The sequence below is a fragment of the Camelina sativa genome, chromosome 16, assembly GCF_030686135.1.
Source record: "Camelina sativa cultivar CO46 ecotype springtype chromosome 16, ASM3068613v1".
Classification (NCBI taxonomy): Eukaryota; Viridiplantae; Streptophyta; class Magnoliopsida; order Brassicales; family Brassicaceae; genus Camelina; species Camelina sativa.
The window spans coordinates 2,840,355-2,859,360 of NC_141895.1; the positions used below are offsets into that span (position 1 = coordinate 2,840,355).

General features: G+C 36.3%; 5 protein-coding genes and 1 pseudogene across 5 annotated transcripts; 1 reads left to right on the forward strand and 5 right to left on the reverse strand.

The window, feature by feature from the left end:
- Positions 1 to 941: 941 nt before the first annotated feature.
- On the reverse strand, positions 942 to 4,600 carry LOC104749545 (histone-lysine N-methyltransferase family member SUVH2-like). The gene is made up of 3 exons (XM_010471195.3): positions 4,514 to 4,600; positions 1,344 to 3,496; positions 942 to 1,258 (listed from the first exon to the last, which is right to left on the reverse strand). Exons 1-2 carry the CDS (start codon positions 4,516 to 4,518, stop codon positions 1,378 to 1,380), a joined length of 2,124 nt encoding a protein of 707 aa, XP_010469497.2. The 5' UTR covers positions 4,519 to 4,600; the 3' UTR covers positions 942 to 1,258; positions 1,344 to 1,377.
- Positions 4,601 to 9,163: 4,563 nt separating this feature from the next.
- On the reverse strand, positions 9,164 to 10,397 carry LOC104753283 (uncharacterized). The gene has a single exon (XM_087490842.1). The coding sequence runs from the start codon at positions 9,878 to 9,880 to the stop codon at positions 9,164 to 9,166; it is 717 nt and encodes a 238-aa protein (XP_087346968.1). The 5' UTR covers positions 9,881 to 10,397.
- A 211-nt stretch (positions 10,398 to 10,608) lies between these two features.
- LOC104749546 (putative folate-biopterin transporter 9, chloroplastic) lies at positions 10,609 to 12,290 on the reverse strand (annotated as a pseudogene).
- A 1,096-nt stretch (positions 12,291 to 13,386) lies between these two features.
- Positions 13,387 to 15,509, forward strand: LOC104749547 (uncharacterized). Its single transcript, XM_010471197.2, has 2 exons — positions 13,387 to 15,126; positions 15,226 to 15,509. The coding sequence occupies exons 1-2, from the start codon at positions 13,559 to 13,561 to the stop codon at positions 15,302 to 15,304; spliced, it is 1,647 nt and encodes a 548-aa protein (XP_010469499.1). The 5' UTR covers positions 13,387 to 13,558; the 3' UTR covers positions 15,305 to 15,509.
- Positions 15,510 to 15,532: 23 nt separating this feature from the next.
- On the reverse strand, positions 15,533 to 17,377 carry LOC104749549 (haloacid dehalogenase-like hydrolase domain-containing protein At2g33255). Its single transcript, XM_010471199.3, has 5 exons — positions 16,982 to 17,377; positions 16,560 to 16,602; positions 16,385 to 16,445; positions 16,096 to 16,230; positions 15,533 to 15,896 (listed from the first exon to the last, which is right to left on the reverse strand). Exons 1-5 carry the CDS (start codon positions 17,355 to 17,357, stop codon positions 15,732 to 15,734), a joined length of 780 nt encoding a protein of 259 aa, XP_010469501.2. The 5' UTR covers positions 17,358 to 17,377; the 3' UTR covers positions 15,533 to 15,731.
- A 78-nt stretch (positions 17,378 to 17,455) lies between these two features.
- Positions 17,456 to 18,794, reverse strand: LOC104749548 (uncharacterized). Its single transcript, XM_010471198.3, has 2 exons — positions 18,289 to 18,794; positions 17,456 to 17,966 (listed from the first exon to the last, which is right to left on the reverse strand). Exons 1-2 carry the CDS (start codon positions 18,727 to 18,729, stop codon positions 17,478 to 17,480), a joined length of 930 nt encoding a protein of 309 aa, XP_010469500.1. The 5' UTR covers positions 18,730 to 18,794; the 3' UTR covers positions 17,456 to 17,477.
- Between the last annotated feature and the right edge of the window lie 212 nt (positions 18,795 to 19,006).

Genomic DNA, 19,006 nt, shown 5'->3' on the forward strand with positions numbered 1-19,006 from the left:
GAGTAAAGATTCATATACTCAATATTTTGCATATTATTTTCTAATGAAAGTAGTTGAATTTGATTTTATTGATTTTGTAGTAATTAAATAATCTGATTATGAGAGATTTATATATATATATATATATATATATATATATATATATATATATATATATATCTTGAAAATAATTATAAATTGTTTTTATATCTTGAAAATCATTATAAATGATTTTATATCTTGAAGGTTATTATAAATGAATTTTTTTATCTTGAAAATAATTAGAAATGATTTTTATTTAACTATTTACTTTAGCTTGAAAAATATAAAAGTAATTAATTATACGAATGAATATATTAGAGATATATAAAAGATATATTTGGATATTGAATAGAAAATTTCTTTTAATCATGAAAACCCATAAATAATTTACTATAATAATTTTTTTTTTTAATTTAGAATTTTTTTTGAAGTGTTGGTCAACGCCGGAGTCAACGTCGGTTTTCGCCGGAGTCAATTGACCTGTGTGCTGAATTATATGTCTATGATGTTGACCGCATAACGTCATATAGTTCATGCATGTGACTATGTAATACATATAATTTGTGTAGTTGAGTATACAATAGTATACTTGGCATGTGTGACCATGTATTCACCAATATTTCGCGTAGTTAGCCATCTTTTTTCCTTCGAAATACCGGTCTAGTGTTAACTCTGGTTTAGCTTCTTCTTTTCTTCTTCTTCCGATTAACTTTTTTTTTTTTTGTCGTCTGATAACAATCCAAATAAAGTTTGAGAAAAGTACATAAGCATAAGGGAAACCAAAAGAGATTTTTTTTTTTTTTTTTTCCTTTTGTTTAAGAGAGTAATGAAGGTTTAAAATAGAGAGTAGACTTCTTGGTGTTGTTGATCTGCAATGCTACTATTACTATGCTTCTAGTAGAGAGATGCCTCTGGCAATCTTTTAAAGATAAATGAGTTACCAACTTCAGAAAGCCTTTCTACAAAAATTCTTTACAGAATGTTTTGTTGATTTACTGTTACATTTTTTTTTTTTTCAGCTTTAAGCTCCATCAAATGAGCGACAGAGAACCATACAAAAAAATTCAGTACACTAATAACAGAACAAATGTTACATTTGACGAAGAGAAGTCTTTACCACCCCAAAATAGATGCAATACTCTCTCTGACCATGCCTTCCGTTCTTGCTTCACAGAAAGGTGGGAAGACAGAACAACAACAAACGAGCAGAGAAAGGCTTACTCAAAATTTTCTCCATCTGCATCAATGTTGTAACAGATTAATGCCATAGGAGCAAATCACAGAGACCAAGGATATAACAACAAATATGATGAGATCGTTACCTCAAGATATATCACAAAAATAAACTTTTGTAAACTAGTTGCAGATGGCCAGCTTCCCTGTCACCTCATCGGCCAAGCCATAGTCCATGCTTAGCTCGGCCATCGGTGAGATGTTCTCCGTTGCAAAGAGCATGACCCGGGGGAAAGACAGATGGTTATGGTCGTACAAAACAAACTGCACCATCACATTCGGTTCTTTGCTGTGACTAATGTAGCAAGCCACGTTCCTCATCTTTGACACATCCATTGCGAAATCCAGTGGAGGGATAGTTGGGTAATTCGGCTTAACATAACCCGGGTATACTTGAGATAAATCACCCCAGTTACCCCATTGGTCCGTGAAGCGACCAGGATAGACCATAACATCCCCATTCATTGACAGAATCTCAGCTTGCTGTCTTGTGACAACAACACCTGCGTATTCGCATATGAAAGAGCCAGCTTCAATTAGATCGAGTGTCCTGACACTCCAACAGGTATCCTTGGATCTGAAAACCTCTAGCCTTTTCCTCAATCCCTTTTGTGTCACACGGCTCTTACAGCCCGGACCACACTTGCAGAAGTTCCCACATTCAAATACCACATGCTTCCCTCTCACTAGATGCCCGTTATCATCATATGCAAACTCACCACCGTTCTTCCTCGCACAGAGACAATCATCTGTACAGGAGTTAGTACAATCACAGCCAGACCTGTTGATCCCCCCACCTTGACCAAAAATTCCAGGAGGAAAGATAGATTTTGCAATGTACTCATAGTGTATCGGTTCTTGATCACCATCTATGTCATTATACAGAAACACACAGACATTCTCCTTCTTGTTAGAAATATCTAAGCTAACATAACCATGAGGCCTAACCTTCAACGGCTCAAGTCTAAGTGTTTGTGCATCCCTCATTACCGCACTGGCCCTCCTAGGTTGCCCTTCCATTCTAACTAACCTAAATTTGAACACTCCATAACCGGACTTCCCAACAGCAAACCAGCAATCTACAATCTTATACAAACCATCATAGACATACACCTTCGAGGTAACGCTGTTCTCATACTTAATTCCTCGAATCACCCGTACCTCAATGCCATAGTGCATACTCCTCTCCATTCCCCGATTCCCACCTACTAGCCTCTGGTCCTCACACTGCCTGTGTTGCTTATCCTGCCCACCGTGACCAGTATAAACCAGAACATCTCCTTGATCTTCGTCATCCTCGTACCCACCTGATACAATAATGCTTGTAGCTATAGGCTCTTTAGTGGCACTCCGATCAGCCGTTAAACAGTCAATTCCAGCTTGTTGCTGACCGTGTAAACCCACGACGCAAAGCTCCATCCTGTAGAAGAAAACATCTCCAATCTCTACCCCAGCTACTGGACCAACTACGTGCTTCTCATAGTTTAACCATAGTCCCTTAGCCTTCATCATAGACGCAGCTATCATATCGCTCCTCCCTCTACGCCCCTTACCAAGTAGAGGGGACTTCCTCTGCTCCGCTATGAGATGAACCCTAAGACACTCGTAAATCATCCGAGCCTGTTTCACGAGTTGCCGGAGTTGCTTCCTCTGATCATGACCTAGAATTGCAACTCTCGCAAGCTCTCTCGGTCTCTCGAAACTCGTCTTCGGAGGAGGCGAGACACCGACGGAGGAGGAGTCTCGATTAACCCCTAATCCCGGAGGCGGTTCAACGAATCCCCGGTTATCTTCTTCATCCGGTACAGCAACGATCGCACCGGCATCCAATCCGTACACGGAGACTCCGTCTAATCCCTCGACCTGCCACGGCTTGAATGCGGAGCGGAAGAGCTTGGAGATACGTATGAACTCGGCGATGAGATGATCGTTACTGGCTGATTGATCGGAGGTAGGTGATGGTGGAGGAGTTTGCAATTCTTCGACTGGCTCCGCCTTAACTTCCAGATTTCCGGTGACAACAGTGTCTCCGGCTGTGGTTCCGGCGGTTGAAGATTGAGAACCCGGCATTAGGTTGAGGTCAGGAAATGGCATCACTGTACCCATCCTACCCAATGAACCGAAGACAGAAACAATACCCGGGCTCCGAGTCCGGAAACTATTCGGGTCACGATTCGGGCCCGGCCTCCTTAGGTTGCTTGCATCTCTTCGAGTCTGTCTCAACTTGTCCACGGGACTGTTCCTATTTGGGCAAAAAAAAAAAATCAATATTGGGTTAGTTCAATTAATTTGTACAATTAATATTAGAAAGAATTAATATTCGTACAATTAATATTTGAAATGAAAATATTAGAAAGAATTAAAAAAAAATCTTCACAATTCATATAAATCAAATTAAAACTATAGATTTGAAAGATATTTGTAATTATAATTTACAAAAAAGAATTTTATTATGAAAATATGTTATAATGTGGATACACTAGTTTAAAGTATGATATTAATGGGTTTAAATCATTCGAAAAGTTTAAGCTATAATTTGATACAATAGTATAGAACATAATATTGATGGGTTTGAACTTTGAACCAATATGCAATTTCTAGTATAGTCTTCATTTAAATAATAATACATTTAATTACAACTAAATAAACTAATTTATAGAAAATAAACTAATTTTTAGAATTTTTTAAAAGATGTCACCTATTTCCATCAGTAAAATCCATGACAACTATATAGGCAAATCTTTAGAACATTGTGTTTTAGATATTTTACAATGTGACAAAATAGTTTATGTGATATTGATGGGCTTAAACCCATTAAGTATTTGAAAAAAAAAAGTTATAATACGATACGGTAATTTAAAATATGAAATTGATGAGCTTGAACACAATATGTAACGTATGGTTTTATCTTTACAGTGGCGCCAACTATGTGTTTTTATCCTCATTATCTTGAGTTTTAACCATTATTTTCTGGTTAAAACCACAACATTAAAGATCTTGTAATATAATAATTAATACACTTAGTTACAACTAAGAAAACAATTTTTTAGCAAAAGTTAAAAGAAGTCATCTGTTTCCATCCGCAAACCATAACGCGATAAAGAGACAAAATTTTGGAACATTGTGTTTGGAAATTTTGTAGTAAATATTTGGGCATATTAGTTTTGTAATCAAATTGATATACATGTACATGAATTTTAAGATTGGAATTCATCATAGTGATAACTAATAAAATTGTAAATGAAGGTTTGGAGAATACCTCATTTCCTCTGCTTGTTAGATGACTGAACCAAAAAATAATTTTTTCTCTTTTTGCATACGAGTTTTTGATACTTTGATAAAGGACGACAACAACGTATTTATAGACTCATGATAAATGATAATAGTTCAACAACTATTTATGTAAATTTTATTATTCATAGAAACATATCTTGTATATATTAATTGAGAATATATATTTCAGAGTAGAATTCTAAAATTTTAAGAAAAAATTGAAAAAATTGAAAAAATTGACATTATAATTAAATACAATATCTTTGTAATATGTATATATTTTATTTAAATATATATTTCCTTTTTTTTGCTCAAAGTTGTAATGTATTTCATTTCTTTCTTAACAAACTATAAATTTGAAAGAGATATTGAAAATATTTTCTTCTGAGCTACAAAGTATATATACATTTCTATTTAAATTAAAGAAGAATACACTTAAAATAATTATTATAGTGTCATTTGATGTTTTCTATAAGTTTTATGATTATATTCTGAAATATAAAATGTAGTGTCATTTATAGTTTTTAAACTATTAACATGAGTTTAAAGGTTGAAATTAAGATAAAAAAAAAGAATCTCAAAAATAATTCGTCATTTCCTCTATAAATACACAATTCTCATCATTTATCAAATACAAGATTCTTTTTGATAAATAACAAGAATAATGTATTTATAGAGGAAACTACAAATTTTTTGAATATTTTTTTAAATAACTATAATCTCAACCATCCACATTTAAACTCATGAAAATAGTTTTAAAACTATAAATGCAGATTGTACTAGTCATAAAAACATATCTTGTATATATTAGTTGTGAAATATATTCCAGCAATCCTGAAATTTTAAGAAAATTAATTACCAATAAAATGACATTAGAATTAAATACAAGTATACAACTAGGAGATATCTCATGCTTAAAGCACGAGTCAACATTTTTTAAAAAATATATAAAAATAATTTATTATTATATTAGAATTTTTTTTTAAAAAGTTATTTTGTTTGAGATAATATTTTTTTAATTGTTCTGTAAATCTATTAGTCTTTTTGAATACTAATTATTTTAGAAGATTATAATATTTTATTTTTGACATATATTACAGTTTTATATTGTTTGTTTGTTGTATTTACATCATTATGTTGTGAAATATGAAATAGTAATTTTAATATTATAATTGTGAACAAATAAAAATTATTAATTTATCATCTATATAAATTTAGTTTTACTAGCCGCCAATGTGGAAATTAAAAAAACACGCATTTTTTATAGATTGAGTAATATATTTTCGTTTTAAAAAATTCAAATCACAACATATGCAGAAAAAATTCTGCATTTTATTAATCATAAGTATTATATGAAAATTCCAAATAATTTGTAAATAAAAGAAAATAAAGATGATAGGAGAATCATAATTGAAATCTTAACAAAATCTTCAAAATTTAGTTATTAAAATAATTATATTGTGTACTTGGATATAAAATCTTAGTTTTTGAAATTCTGAGTGGTTTATATTTTTAAAAAATATTTAGTAATTTTTGTCCATAATTTATTAGAGAGAGAATATATATATATATTTTTTCTAGATTTTTCTATATTTAAACTGTCAGCGTTTTTTATTTATAATAAATTATCTTTATTTAATTAATTAACTAAGCTTAATTAAGTTTTTCTAATGGCAATTGAATGTAATTTTTACACATTTTAAGGTTAATTTCATATTTGTACTTCCCAATTAATATAGTAGGATATTCTCACCTAAGTCAAAAATCAAAAAGAACAATATTTGGGTTCACGGGTGAATCTCTTTACTCACCTCCTTGTAAAATAAGAAAACTAAATTTGTATACATCATCGTAAAATAAAAAATTCAAACCGCTCATTTATAAACCAAACTGATATATAATTTCGTTCTAATTGTAAAATCTAAACCCTAACCACCTCATTTGTAAACACAAACCGATATATAATTTTGTTCTGAATGTAAAATCTAAACTATAACCACCTTATTTGTAAACTCAAACGTAAAATAAGAAAACTAAATTTGTATACATCATCGTAAAATAAAAAATTCAAACCGCTCATTTATAAACCAAACTGATATATAATTTCGTTCTAATTGTAAAATCTAAACCCTAACCACCTCATTTGTAAACACAAACCGATATATAATTTTGTTTTGATTGTAATATCTAAACTCTAACCACCTTATTTGTGAACCCAAACCGACATATAATTTCGTTCTAAATTCTAATTGTAAAATCTAAACCCTAACCACCTCAATTGTAAACCCAAACTGACATATAATTTTGTTCTAATTGTAAAATCTAAACCCTAGCCACCTCATTTGTAAACTCAAACCGACATATAGTTTCGTTCTAATTATAAAATCTAAATCCTAATTCTCATTTATAAATCCAAACCGATATATAACCTCGTTTAATTGTAAAATGTAGACTAAACCAATATTTAACTTTGCTTAATTAAAAGTATACATAAATTGTTTTCTTAATTTGTTATAAGTTTTAATGTAATTTTGATATTTTTTAAAAATGAAATATTAGATAGAAATTTATGATTGGTTGAGAGGGGAGGATGTGAATCAATATTGATGTTAACGAAAGATTCATAGGATATAGGAGAGAAAGTCGGTGCATTCGTAAAAATTTGCAGCATGAATTGGCCATTGACCGTTGTTGATCAGCAAAAAAAAACAAAAAAACCAAAGTGGTACTCTGACAAACTTGAAATCTATGGATGCAGAAAAACAAAAAATATATGGATGCTCCACCTATATATTTTTTAAATTTTGAAAATATTACAATATGATCTATGAGCTCTAAAGGATGGTTTAAGACGTGGGAGAAGCGTTAGAAATCTTACCAAAAGAGTTGCTCGAAACGGATGAACTTTGACGAGTTTAAAGGGATTCAGATGATGGTTTCTCATATTCTCTAGTCCTACAATGATATAGAAAACATGATGGAGATCGATGGTCATAAATTATTCAAAGTTATTGAAAAGAGAAAGACTCAAAATAGGAGGAGAAAACCTTATTAGATATGGTTAGTTTAGGCAAATTAATGGCAATGAGAGATGGAAGAACCAATTATGAAGAGAGGATTTCGAGTAACGAAGCTACAGAGAAGTCAGAGTTGTTCTTATTATATAGAGAAATCAACTATGCAAAACAATGCAGAAGTAGTGTTTTTCTCATTTAGCCATTAAGCCCTTTTAAAGTGACACCTAATCAACGGCGGACCCACGTTAGGAGAAGGAGGGTCAGATGACCTGGTTAAATAGTGAAAAAAAAAAAAATTGTAAGCTACTAAATATATGATTTTTTGGCAAAATTGGTTAAGTAGCTCATAACTGACCTCCCTAACTTAAGTTTGATGCCACTGTATTACATTTTTGCCATTCTATTAATATTTTGACCTCCCTAAAAATAATTCATAAATCCGCCACTGCACCTAATCGTCAATGTTCCTTAAATTACAACCACAAGATTATTGGAATTTTTGATCTCAGCCACTGAAATTTCTGATTGCCTTTTAATTTTCTTATGCAATCCCAATTTGCTATATCACACACAATCTTTTTCTTTTTCCTGAAAACCGTAACTTTTACAAATTAACATACCAATTTCATCATTACTATTCAAAATGGTCTAATATAGACTTTAATTTACAATCCTTGAAAATTTATGATATTATACATAGTACATACACAGCTCTCATAAATATCGGAGATTTACGAACTTCCTTTTAACAAAAAAAATTCACTGAAATATCTCAAGTGAAACCTAACCACGTGGAACCTATTTTCCATATTGTCTTATTCTAGTACGAGATGTTATGTGCAATGAAACTATCTCTAACTGTAACTGAGACTGATTCTTGTTTATGTCTCTCTTTCTCGACGATAAGCAAAGATTTCCTGACCTATATATGACTCTCCCTACTCGTCTATTCCTTCTGCTTTTGTTACTCATAGCTCTCTTTCCTTCTTTTACAAAACCAGGCTCTGACATTGGAACATAGTGAATAAACCACAAAGGCACCAAAGCTGCGAAAGACTGTATGAGAATTCCTGCAGGCAGGTTCGTGTATTTCTTCGATGTTATTCCAACCATAGTAGCCATTCCAACTCCAGCGAATCCGCTAACAAGTGATGAAAAACACATAGTTGAAGCTAGGAAAGAGGTGACTGATCCTTGAACTGTGCTAGGGTTTCCGCTAAACTAGAAAAATAGAGCACAAAAGCCTTGTTTGAGATCCCCAAGGCGCAGAGGAGTTGCATGATATGGATCAACGGCCTCATGGGAAGTGTCTTCCAGTAACGGTCATAAACCACGGTTAAGCAGAGAAGCATCAACTGTCCAATAACCTTTGACATAAACTTATTACAGATCAAACGCCAATTTCATTGATTCTCATAAACAGAAGATAAAAACACTGAACTTGAGCAACACAAAAAGAGATTGTGAAAAATCCTTACTACAAACATATTCACAACTCACAACATTCCTTACCACAATATTCTAAGTTATCAAAATAGAATAAGCAACCAACGTAGTCAAGTCACAAGCCCTATTAATAATTTCCTTCTCTGGTTTGTTTTAGATTCTCTGGTGACAGTCTAGCATTGTCGAGACTCTCTGAGTTCTTGATCTCTGATACTCTGCCTCCAACAGTGAAGAAGAGCTGATGCAGAGTTGCAGATTTTTCGATTTTTGTGCTTTGTAAGATGCTCAAGCCTCGCCATGATCCTCTTTGTTTCAGAAGCTGCTGAGCAGATGGGGAATTCGATGAGTAACGCGAGACTGTCTACGCATATTGAAGTCTCTGCTTCAGCGGCGAGAATTCCTTTTGCGTTAGCCACGTCAGCAGATTTCTTTGCTATTTCAAAAAGCTCTAAAGTCTCTGTTGCGTTCTTCTTCAAAACTGGACAACTTTTAGGGTTTTCAGATACTTTCGCAGGCGGCTGCTTCTTCAACTTGATCAGCAGCCTTGATGTTTCTGGAACAGACTTGCAAACGTCTTCAGGCTTCCGCTTCTTCAAGTTTTGCTTAATCTCTCCCGTTCCATGAACCCCAGATCTTTGGGTTTTAGAAACTTTTATAGGTTTAGCCGATTGCTTCTTCTTCTGGATAGTCTTCGCTGCAGCATAAGATTCGCGGTCATCGATTTGTTTAGTCTCTGCCGTGATATCATGAGAAAGCTGATATTTTTTCTTCTTCGATTCCGAACATGGTGGTTCAACAGCCTTACGTTTATTCAGATTCAAGGAAAGCGCTTTGTTGCAAGTAGAAGAAAGATCAACGGAGGAGGAGTAGAACAAAACGTGACCTTCCATTCCTATTCTTATTAGGGTTTCACTCTCTAAAACTTTGGATATCGAATTATGGAAAGATAGAAGAAGAGTTTCAGGTATTATATAGAGCGTCGAGGAGTAAGAGACCTAACAAAAAAAAAAGGAAACAAAAGGAAGCTTCCTTAACTCCCACTCAACGAAACAACGTCGGATGGAAAACTAATTTCCATTTTTCTTGTCAAGTTCAGCGAGGGGCAAATCTGTCAGATCATGTATTTTTAACATAAATTTACACAAACCAAAATTACTTTTACAAAACAAAAATATACTGTAGTAAAAAATCCTCCCACTCTGATCCAAAGTTTACACAGAGAATCCTCCACCGCCGCCTGAAACATCATCTGGAGGACTGATGGTGATCCAAAGCAGCGACACGGTAATGGACACAAGCCCTGACCAAACATAAACAATCGTTGGAACCTTTCCTCTTCGTCCCATCAGTCCTTTAGCAAACGGATACATATGAGTCAACACCCATAAACTAAAGAATGTTCCTCCCAGCAACGACTTGCCCCATTGCGGAATCACGCTGTATATAGTCCTCGAAGCTCGAATCCCGATAGCAACAAAGTTCACTACGATGATTGTAAGTGGCATGATGAAAAATCTAGTATCATCCATGAAAACATCAGTATCCATCCTCTTGGTCCATAGAGACAATGATATTGCCACATATCTCATATCTAACTATAACTGAGACTGATTCTTGTTTATGTTTCTCTTTCTCGACGGTAAGCAAAACTTTCCTGACCTATATATGACTCTCCCTACTCGTCTATTCCTTCTGCTTCTCTTACTCATAGCTCTCTTTCCTTCTTTTACAAAACCAGGCTCTGACATTGGAACATAGTGAATAAACCACAAAGGCACCAAAGCCGCGAAAGACTGCATGAGAATTCCTGCAGGCAGGTTTGTGTAATTCTTTGATGTTATTCCAATCATATTTCCAACTCCAGCGAATACGCTAACAAGTGATGAAAAACACATAGTTGAAGCAAGGAAAGAGGTGACTGATCCTTCACAGCCTCCAGGGCACATATTTGCTAGCAAAACAGAGAAAGGAAGAATCTTGAACTGTGCTAGGGTTTTTTTCCGCTATACTAGAAAAACAGAGCACAAAAGCCTTGTTTGAGATCCCCAAGGCGAGATTTATTTGCTTCACCAAGACGTAATCGAAGAGTATTGAAAAAGCGTAGAGGAGTTGCACGATATGGATCAACGGCCTCATAGGAAGTGTTTTCCAATAACGGTCATAAACCACGGTTAAACAGAGAAGCATCAACTGTCCAATAACCTTTGACATACCAATAACAGAAGGGTCAAGGTTTAGAACTTGAGTTTGGTAGCAGAAGACTGATCCGGAGAGAAGAGGCACCATTGAAATGGAAGCTACTATCCAAGTTAAAGGCTGGGAGATTTCATCAGCCTGAACAATTCCAACAAGATCCAAAAACTGTTTTTTTACGATCCCCAAAACAGAGCTTGTCTCTGGACTCACTTCTCTTATCCGTGGCAAGCTAACGGATTCTTCTTTAGATGATAAAGAAACAGTGAGCTGTAACGACAACAAAGCTGTAAAAGCAAGAAACAAGATCCTAGAAGGTGTTTTGAGTAAGCAATATCCACCGAGTAAGTTCCCACGGATCCCTCCAACCGCTGAAGCCATAAGCGCATAACACTGAATACCGTTCACTTGATATCTCAAACCGTATTCCGCAACAAGAGCGTCTTTAGCAACTTCAGCAATGGATGCTCCAAGGTTAGTAAGCAGAACAAATTCCATAAGTGACGGAAGAGCTTCTCGAGCACCAGGGAATACAGCCAATGAACCCCATGCTAGACCCTGTAAAAGCACTGAGACAATACACTAAATTGAACCACTTGGAGCAGAGTAAGCTAAGAAAGAGACTCTTTTTAATAGACAGTTGGAGAAAGAAAACTAACCTCCAATGGAGATGTAAGGAACTCTACGAGCACCACCGATGTAGAGAACATCTGAGAGAACTCCATAGAAAGGCTTAGCAACCATGGGAAGAGTGGCAGTGTACTGCACAAGCTGAAGCGTCGATGGCTTGAGATTAAGACAATGAGCCATATGGAAGTTAAGAGCAAGCCATGGGAGACACCTCGACCCTTGAACCCAGTACCCTAAAGCACACAACAGAACCGTTTGTCCATTATATCGACCATTGTTGTTTCTCCTTTTAACCACCGAGACACTACTGGTCAATAATGTTGTTGACCTTGTGTTGGACTTGGATTTCACGAAAAGGGTTTTGCTTTGCCGCTTCTGTTTCTCGTTAATGGTGGTGTTTAAGCTTACTCCGTACGGAACTGATGGTTTCAAGAACTTTACTACTGGGCTTGAGATGGATAATAATGAATTATTCATGACTTCTTGAGCTTTGTTTTTGTTTTTTTTGGTCTCACGGATGACGGATTCAAAAATAAATTTAAGAGATGGAACAGAGAGAAAATATGAGAAAGATTCACAGGTCGGTTCTTAAAGAAACTAGACACAAGGAAACAAAATTAGCCACAATAATAATGTGGTGCCCATTACATACTTTTTCAATGCCATAGACATTTGTGTATGTGTATAAATTAGCTCTAGTTTAAGAGTGAGAAATATCTAGAAGAGTGATAAGGTTGTCCTTCATTAACAATAATTAAACAATTGCCGGTGAGATTTTGAAGTATATTAATACAATACTTATCCCTAAGTACATGAGATTAATTAGTGTTCGTTAACTTTAATTTCATGGAACACATTTGATGGAGTGTCCTTGGTGTTTGGAATAACAAGGTTTTTTTAAAGATACTGGTGGCTCCCATTCTTTCGTAAACTCCTCGAAACTATGACCCTCTCTGAATTCGATTGTGACTTATTTGACTTTTTTCGAGAATATCACGTCTGGCAATTTCATGTTGTTTCGACAGGTACATGGTTGGACATGTGTTAGTGTTACTCTTTTGTTTCCAACAATCTTACAACATACTGAGTGACTGTACTATATTTTATGATTACTAATAATGAGATTACATGATATACTTATAAAAAAATTATACACACCCGTCTATTTCAGTTACATATACAAAGAAGAAAAAGAAAAAAAAATGGGTAATAAGAGTGCCTAAACTTGTTCTTCCTTTCCGTGGAGAGGAAGAAAGCGATATTGCTGGTGTTCTCTGGATCCAATAATTGGAGGAAACGTGTCAACAATATGGAGGTGACTTTGTTGCAATTTCAAAGTTGAACTGAACAACGAGAAAGCCAAATCTGCTGTTGCTGCTTCTTCTAAAATTTTGTTGTTTTACTGACATACTTTGATTTTGAGATCAAGTTTTAGTCGTTCTCTGTTTTGTGCATTTTTTTGTTTAACATGAAATGGTAGGTATAATAGTATTTTTCATTTTAATATCAGAGAGAGTGTTAGTAGTTGGGTTTTTACCTTTTTTAGTATCGTCTGATGGGTAATCAATCCAATGACTAGACCAATTTAATCCTTTTCATTATACCAAATCCCACACATGTCTTGGTTTATTAGACAAAGCCTTCCTTACCTAACGAATAAAAACTAAAGGAGGTATCTTCTTCCCACACAGAGCCATTAAGATTCCATAGTATCAGGGTCCAATTTGACAGAGAATCTCTCGTACATGGCATCAATGGCTCTTCCTTTGCTCCAACATTCTCTAGATCCCATCTCTGCATCTCCCACAGTTTCAAAATCTCTTCTTTTCCCCCAAAATGCCCTTTCTCGTACACTCTCTCCTCGCCGGAGTATTCCCAAGTCTTCCGTCTGTCACTCTCGGAGTTCGCCTCCGACGCAATATACAATAGTTCATCGGAAGCACATTTCCCTGAATGACTCTCTCTACTCACGTTTAGTTTTCAAATGCAGAAACCATGATGAGCCTAAGTCAACGACCATTTCTTCTGAGCTTGCCCTTGATGCAAAGTCTGCAAAGTCGGAAACTTTACAGCAAATGGATGGTTTGGAGATTACCCACGAAGCTAAAAAAGGAAAGAGTTTCTGGGCTGCCGTTAGTTTGATCATTGGAACCGCCGTTGGTCCTGGAATGCTCGGCCTCCCAGCTGCAACTATCAGATCCGGTTCAATCCCATCGACCATTGCTTTACTTTGTTCTTGGGTTTACGTCATTTCCTCTATACTTCTCGTGGCTGAGCTCAGCTTTGCAGCCATGGAAGAAGACAATGCAGCAGAGGTTAGCTTCACAGGACTTGCAACCAAATCCTTTGGGAACAAATTTGGGGTTTTTGTTGCTTTTGTGTATGCTTCACTGAGTTTCTCTTTGGTGGTTGCTTGTGTCTCGGGTATTGGCTCTATTTTGTCTCAATGGTTTCCTTCCTTGAATCCATTCTTGGCCAATGCTATTGTCCCTCTAGTCTCCGGAATCTTGATTGGTTTTTTCCCTTTCGATGCCATTGATTTCACTAACAGGGGTCTCTGCTTCCTCATGCTCTTCTCTATAACTTCACTTGTGGCCATAGGTTTATCTGTGGCTAGGTCCAATGTATTAGCCTCGTTTGGTCAATCATGTTGGAAAGTCTCCACCATTTTACCCGCGGTTCCTGTCATGGTACTGACACTAGGGTTTCATGTCATCACTCCCTTCATATGCAATCTCGCAGGGGATTCGGTTTCAGATGCTAGGAGCGCCATTCTTGTAGGTGGTATTGTGCCATTGGCAATGGTGTTGTCATGGAATCTAATTGTTTTGGGGCTTGCAAGGATCACAGTGCCTGCTGTACCTTCTTCATCCATTGACCCAATCTCTCTTCTTCTATCTGTCAACCCTTCTGCTTTATCTGCTGTTCAAGGCTTTGCTTTCTCAGCCTTAGCTACCAGTTTAATTGGATACTCTGTTAGCTTCCCGAAACAGCTCCTTGATACATGGAAGCTTGTGTCTAAACAATCAAATGGGAATGGAAATGGAAGAACCGGGTCAGTAAGTTTCTCATCCAAGGAGGGTAATAAGAGAACTAATGGGAGAGTCTTATACAGTGAACCAGCAAGAGCTCGTGACGGATTTGAAGCAGTAGTAATGCTATTTGTCCTTGGAGTTCCAGCTCTGATTGCAACATTCTATCCCTCAACGTTCTCGAGAGCTCTGGATTTTGCTGGTGTTTATGCAAACTGTTTCCTCTTTGGTGTCCTGCCTCCTGCAATGGCTTATATTCAACAGTCTAGAAAGAAGCTCAGGTAACTTCACCCTACTTTTTACATAAAAACATTCTCTGTTTCTTTCATTTTGAATTATTTTTGGGATTGATATGAAACCAAAACCTTCTGATTTTGCAGGTCATGGGTTCTTCCCGGAGGCAACTTTACCTTGTTGATCTTATTTGTAATCGCCAATATTTTGGGAATATGGCATTAGATTACCGTCAAATAGAAATGTTTTGTTTGTATCATTTTACACAGACATTTGCCATGATCTTACTGTGCTAACCGGACTCTAGGGAAGCAACAAGACCCCACTGGGACCTTCACGAAGATATATGTGTACTTTTGTTTCTTTTCAGCATAGCAAGATTACATTTCACACTGGATGAAGAAGAATAATATTATTGGCTTACCTGTGATTGTAGAATCTATAGAAATCAGATTTAAATGAGCTGAGATGTTATAATAAACTGAAATTTTAGATTTTAACAGGCAACAACGTTAACCCTCTCTCTCTCACACACAAACGTTGGCTAGACGAACATTTATGGTTATCCTGAACAGATGATACTCTGTTGAGTGGAAAACTACTTTGGTCACTGAGACTGACTACAAGATGATTAACTTGGAGGAAAAGAAAACTATGGGTTCAGGTCGAAGTTCGTCTCCAATAGATTCTGAATTTTGGACAAGGAATCAACCTTAAAATCAGGTTGCAGACCGGAGACAGAAAAGTCATCTGGTCCATACCTTCCAGTTTCATCTAGCAAGCAAGTGAAGGCTCCAGCCCGTTTTCCACATGCGATCTACAGAATTGAGTGTAGAAAGATCAATTACTAGTTGTAATCTTAAGTCAAAATGCGAAAAATAGTCTGAGAGTTGGTACACATCCTTTCCACATAGAAAACCCTTAAGCAATTTTTTCATGGGATTAAACGCAGGCATTGCTTAAGATTTGCTATGCGGAAGGTTGACCTAAGACTTGTTATCATTTCTGTCACTCACATCATCTTTTAAGCTGTCACCAACCATCATGACTTCATTAGGTTGGATGTCCCATGTAGAACATATATGTAACAGCGGGTCTGGGTTTGGTTTATATGGACGAAACTCTCTGCCTAGTGCTGGAGAAAAGATAACCTATACAATGAAATTTAATTGTAAGGAACTGCTAAAGATTTTATCTCTCTGACAAACAAAGCAATCCAGCAAAAACTGATCAGGCAGCTGGTTAGACCGATTTGTCAAAATGTTTTCAACCCTAGTATTTGAGTTAGAGATTCAGCATGCTTACCTCGTAACGTTGATGGAAGATATCGATGGCTTTCTGAACATTGCGTGTAATCAGCCCCCTCCTATAAAGTATATACAAATTGTAACAACAGTTAGTTATCTTCTTAGCATTGAGTATGGTTATCAGGATTTTTAAAAAATCGAAAATCATAGACAGAAAGTATCTGAAAACCGACTTTATCTTTTTGGAATCAAGAAAGCCACATAGTTCAGCAGCACCTGCAACATAATTTATGGCATATCAGAAGAGAGAATTAAACCTCTAATCACCGAAGAAACACAGTCCTACTTCATCAGATGATATCTAGATTTACAAGTGCATAAAGTCAATGACCAGGAGAAAGAGCACAAATTGTGATGTGGTGAATTAAAGTTCCCAAAACACAATAAAAGTCAAACCTTTATAGACTAACACATCAAGATTCACCTTAAAATTGCAATCTTTACTCAACTGTAACTCTACGAATTTACGAAATCCTCAATCTTTAACCCACTTTGAGAAAAAAGTCTCAATTTTTATATACCAAAGATTAAAACTTCCACTGCACAAAACACAAACTCAATAAAATCAAACTACTCAAAGAGGAAGAGTCCGTACCAGGCATGATTTGGAGCTTATCTATACCCTGTTTCTCATAATCGGCAATGATCTCATAAGCTTTCTGCTGTTTATCAGGACTCCAAGACTCAATATGATGCAAGATATCAATTCCAGTAGGGCTCTCTGCTTTGATTCGCTTGTACGCATCTTCACCAAGAACAGCTCTATACATTGCTCCGAAATCGATGACCGGAACCGTCAAGGTTCCGTCCATATCGAATACGACGCCTCTGAGACGAGCTTTAGCGTTCATCGTTGGATTCGCCATTGAAATCGAACAAGAAGGTCTGACGAGAGTGAGAGAAATGAATGATCTTGATAAGAGGAAAGTCATGGAAAATGGTGAAAGCCTGAAACTGAAATTGAGGCACATATAACATTGCCTTTTTTTTTTTAAACGGTTCATAATTATTCTCTATTTTTAACCAATTCCGGTTCGGTTTGATTTGATTTGAACAACAACTTGGATTGTTTTCTAGGTTTAAGAGATGTTTCATTTGAGCATGTTTGTGTAAGTGCTTAAGAAAGGAAACAAAGACACCAACAATCTTAACAACAATGGTTGTGCTGCCTTTTCTCTTCTTCTTACTCTCTTCCTCTTCGGTTTGCTTGTTGGCTGCTCGGGAACTGTCGAACGCCCGTCTAACTCATCCCACCCACCGAAGTTAGAAGCCATTTCAGCTGAACTACGTTTAACTTTACGGCCATTATTGACATTGTTTCTAACCATTGATGATGGGTTGTACTGAACCCTGCTCCTTCTTCTCCTCTCGTCCACTATTTCTTCTTCATCCTCAATCCCAAACTGATTTGCCATAGATGTTCTTCTACGTTTATCCCAACCAATCAACTTCTGGAACGCATAGAATAACAACGATGGGCCAATGGCTACAGCCAGTGACACGAGGAAAGCCTTAGGTCCGGTGCTGAAAAATAGCGACAAGATGATGAACGGGAGGAGATATCCATACGATCTTAATGCCTACAAAAGTGAACAAATACCAAATACAATAAAAGATCAACAACAAAGCCAACCCAAAACAAATACAATGCATGTATAAATCAACAACCAACAAAGCCAAATCACTGTTTTTCTAAGGTTTGAGCAGAAAGACACAATCTTGGTTTGTTAACATGTACCAACCAATACCACACTAAAGTATGAACATTTTTCAAGTATCCATCTCATTTGAAATCAAAACTAGTTCAGATTCCCATTACCAGTGGTGAACAATAACAGTAGTAGATTCCCCCAATTTAACCAGCAAAAAGTTCAAATGAAACTTGTGGAAACTTAAAATTACCTTTAAAATCCAAACATTATCTATAATTTCTTCTAAAATCTTCCACAGGTCGAATTTACCATCACCAGCACCACCACCAGCATCGTCTTCGTCATCTTCAACATTATCCTCAAAGAGTTCCTCCCAAAGCTCCCGTCGTTTCCTCCTTCCCCTTTTCCTTCTTTCCGTCAAACGGTATCCCCTACCTTCATCCGCGGCGAAGCATATTATATAGCTGAATCTCCGGCGATTGCGATTTAGAGGAACTAACTTCACCGAATCTACTACTGTTGGGCGTCGTGAGGGAGAAGAGAAACAGAGATGATGAGAATCGGAGGGAGATAACATAGGGTTTTGAAATCGCCATAAGTGGATGTTTGATAAGCTAAGGAGAAAAGACATCCGCGGTGAGAACGGACGACGAAGAAGAAGAAGCTGAAGAGCTCCTCCTCTATCCGCCATTAACGTCTTTCTGGCGAAGAGAAAGAGCAGTGACGAAAATATTCTCCTCAATTGTAAATGGAACACTCAACTTGCGCCACGTTGTCATCATCTCCTCCATTGAAAATCGAATACCGTAAACCCGAATCGGTTTAGGAGGATAAATGTTCGAATCGAATTCCGGTTTACGTGTAGGGGTAATTTTGGAATTGAAACGTTAAATGTCTGACGTGACACGCCTACGTGGATATCTCTCTTCTCTCTTCCTTTTTCCAGAAACAAGGGAGGGAGGGAGGGA

Coding starts and splice junctions, on each gene's coding strand:
- LOC104753283 (XM_087490842.1), bottom strand. CDS start 9,880: ATGGAAGGTCACGTTTTGTTCTACTCCTCCTCCGTTGATCTTTCTTCT.
- LOC104749547 (XM_010471197.2), top strand. CDS start 13,559: ATGGCATCAATGGCTCTTCCTTTGCTCCAACATTCTCTAGATCCCATC. Junction 15,127..15,225: donor CAGTCTAGAAAGAAGCTCAG/GTAACTTCACCC, acceptor CTGATTTTGCAG/GTCATGGGTTCTTCCCGGAG.
- LOC104749549 (XM_010471199.3), bottom strand. CDS start 17,357: ATGTGCCTCAATTTCAGTTTCAGGCTTTCACCATTTTCCATGACTTTC. Junction 16,446..16,559: donor CTTGATTCCAAAAAGATAAA/GTCGGTTTTCAG, acceptor TATACTTTATAG/GAGGGGGCTGATTACACGCA. Junction 16,231..16,384: donor TCTTCCATCAACGTTACGAG/GTAAGCATGCTG, acceptor TTCATTGTATAG/GTTATCTTTTCTCCAGCACT.
- LOC104749548 (XM_010471198.3), bottom strand. CDS start 18,729: ATGGCGGATAGAGGAGGAGCTCTTCAGCTTCTTCTTCTTCGTCGTCCG. Junction 17,967..18,288: donor ATAATGTTTGGATTTTAAAG/GTAATTTTAAGT, acceptor TCACTTTTGTAG/GCATTAAGATCGTATGGATA.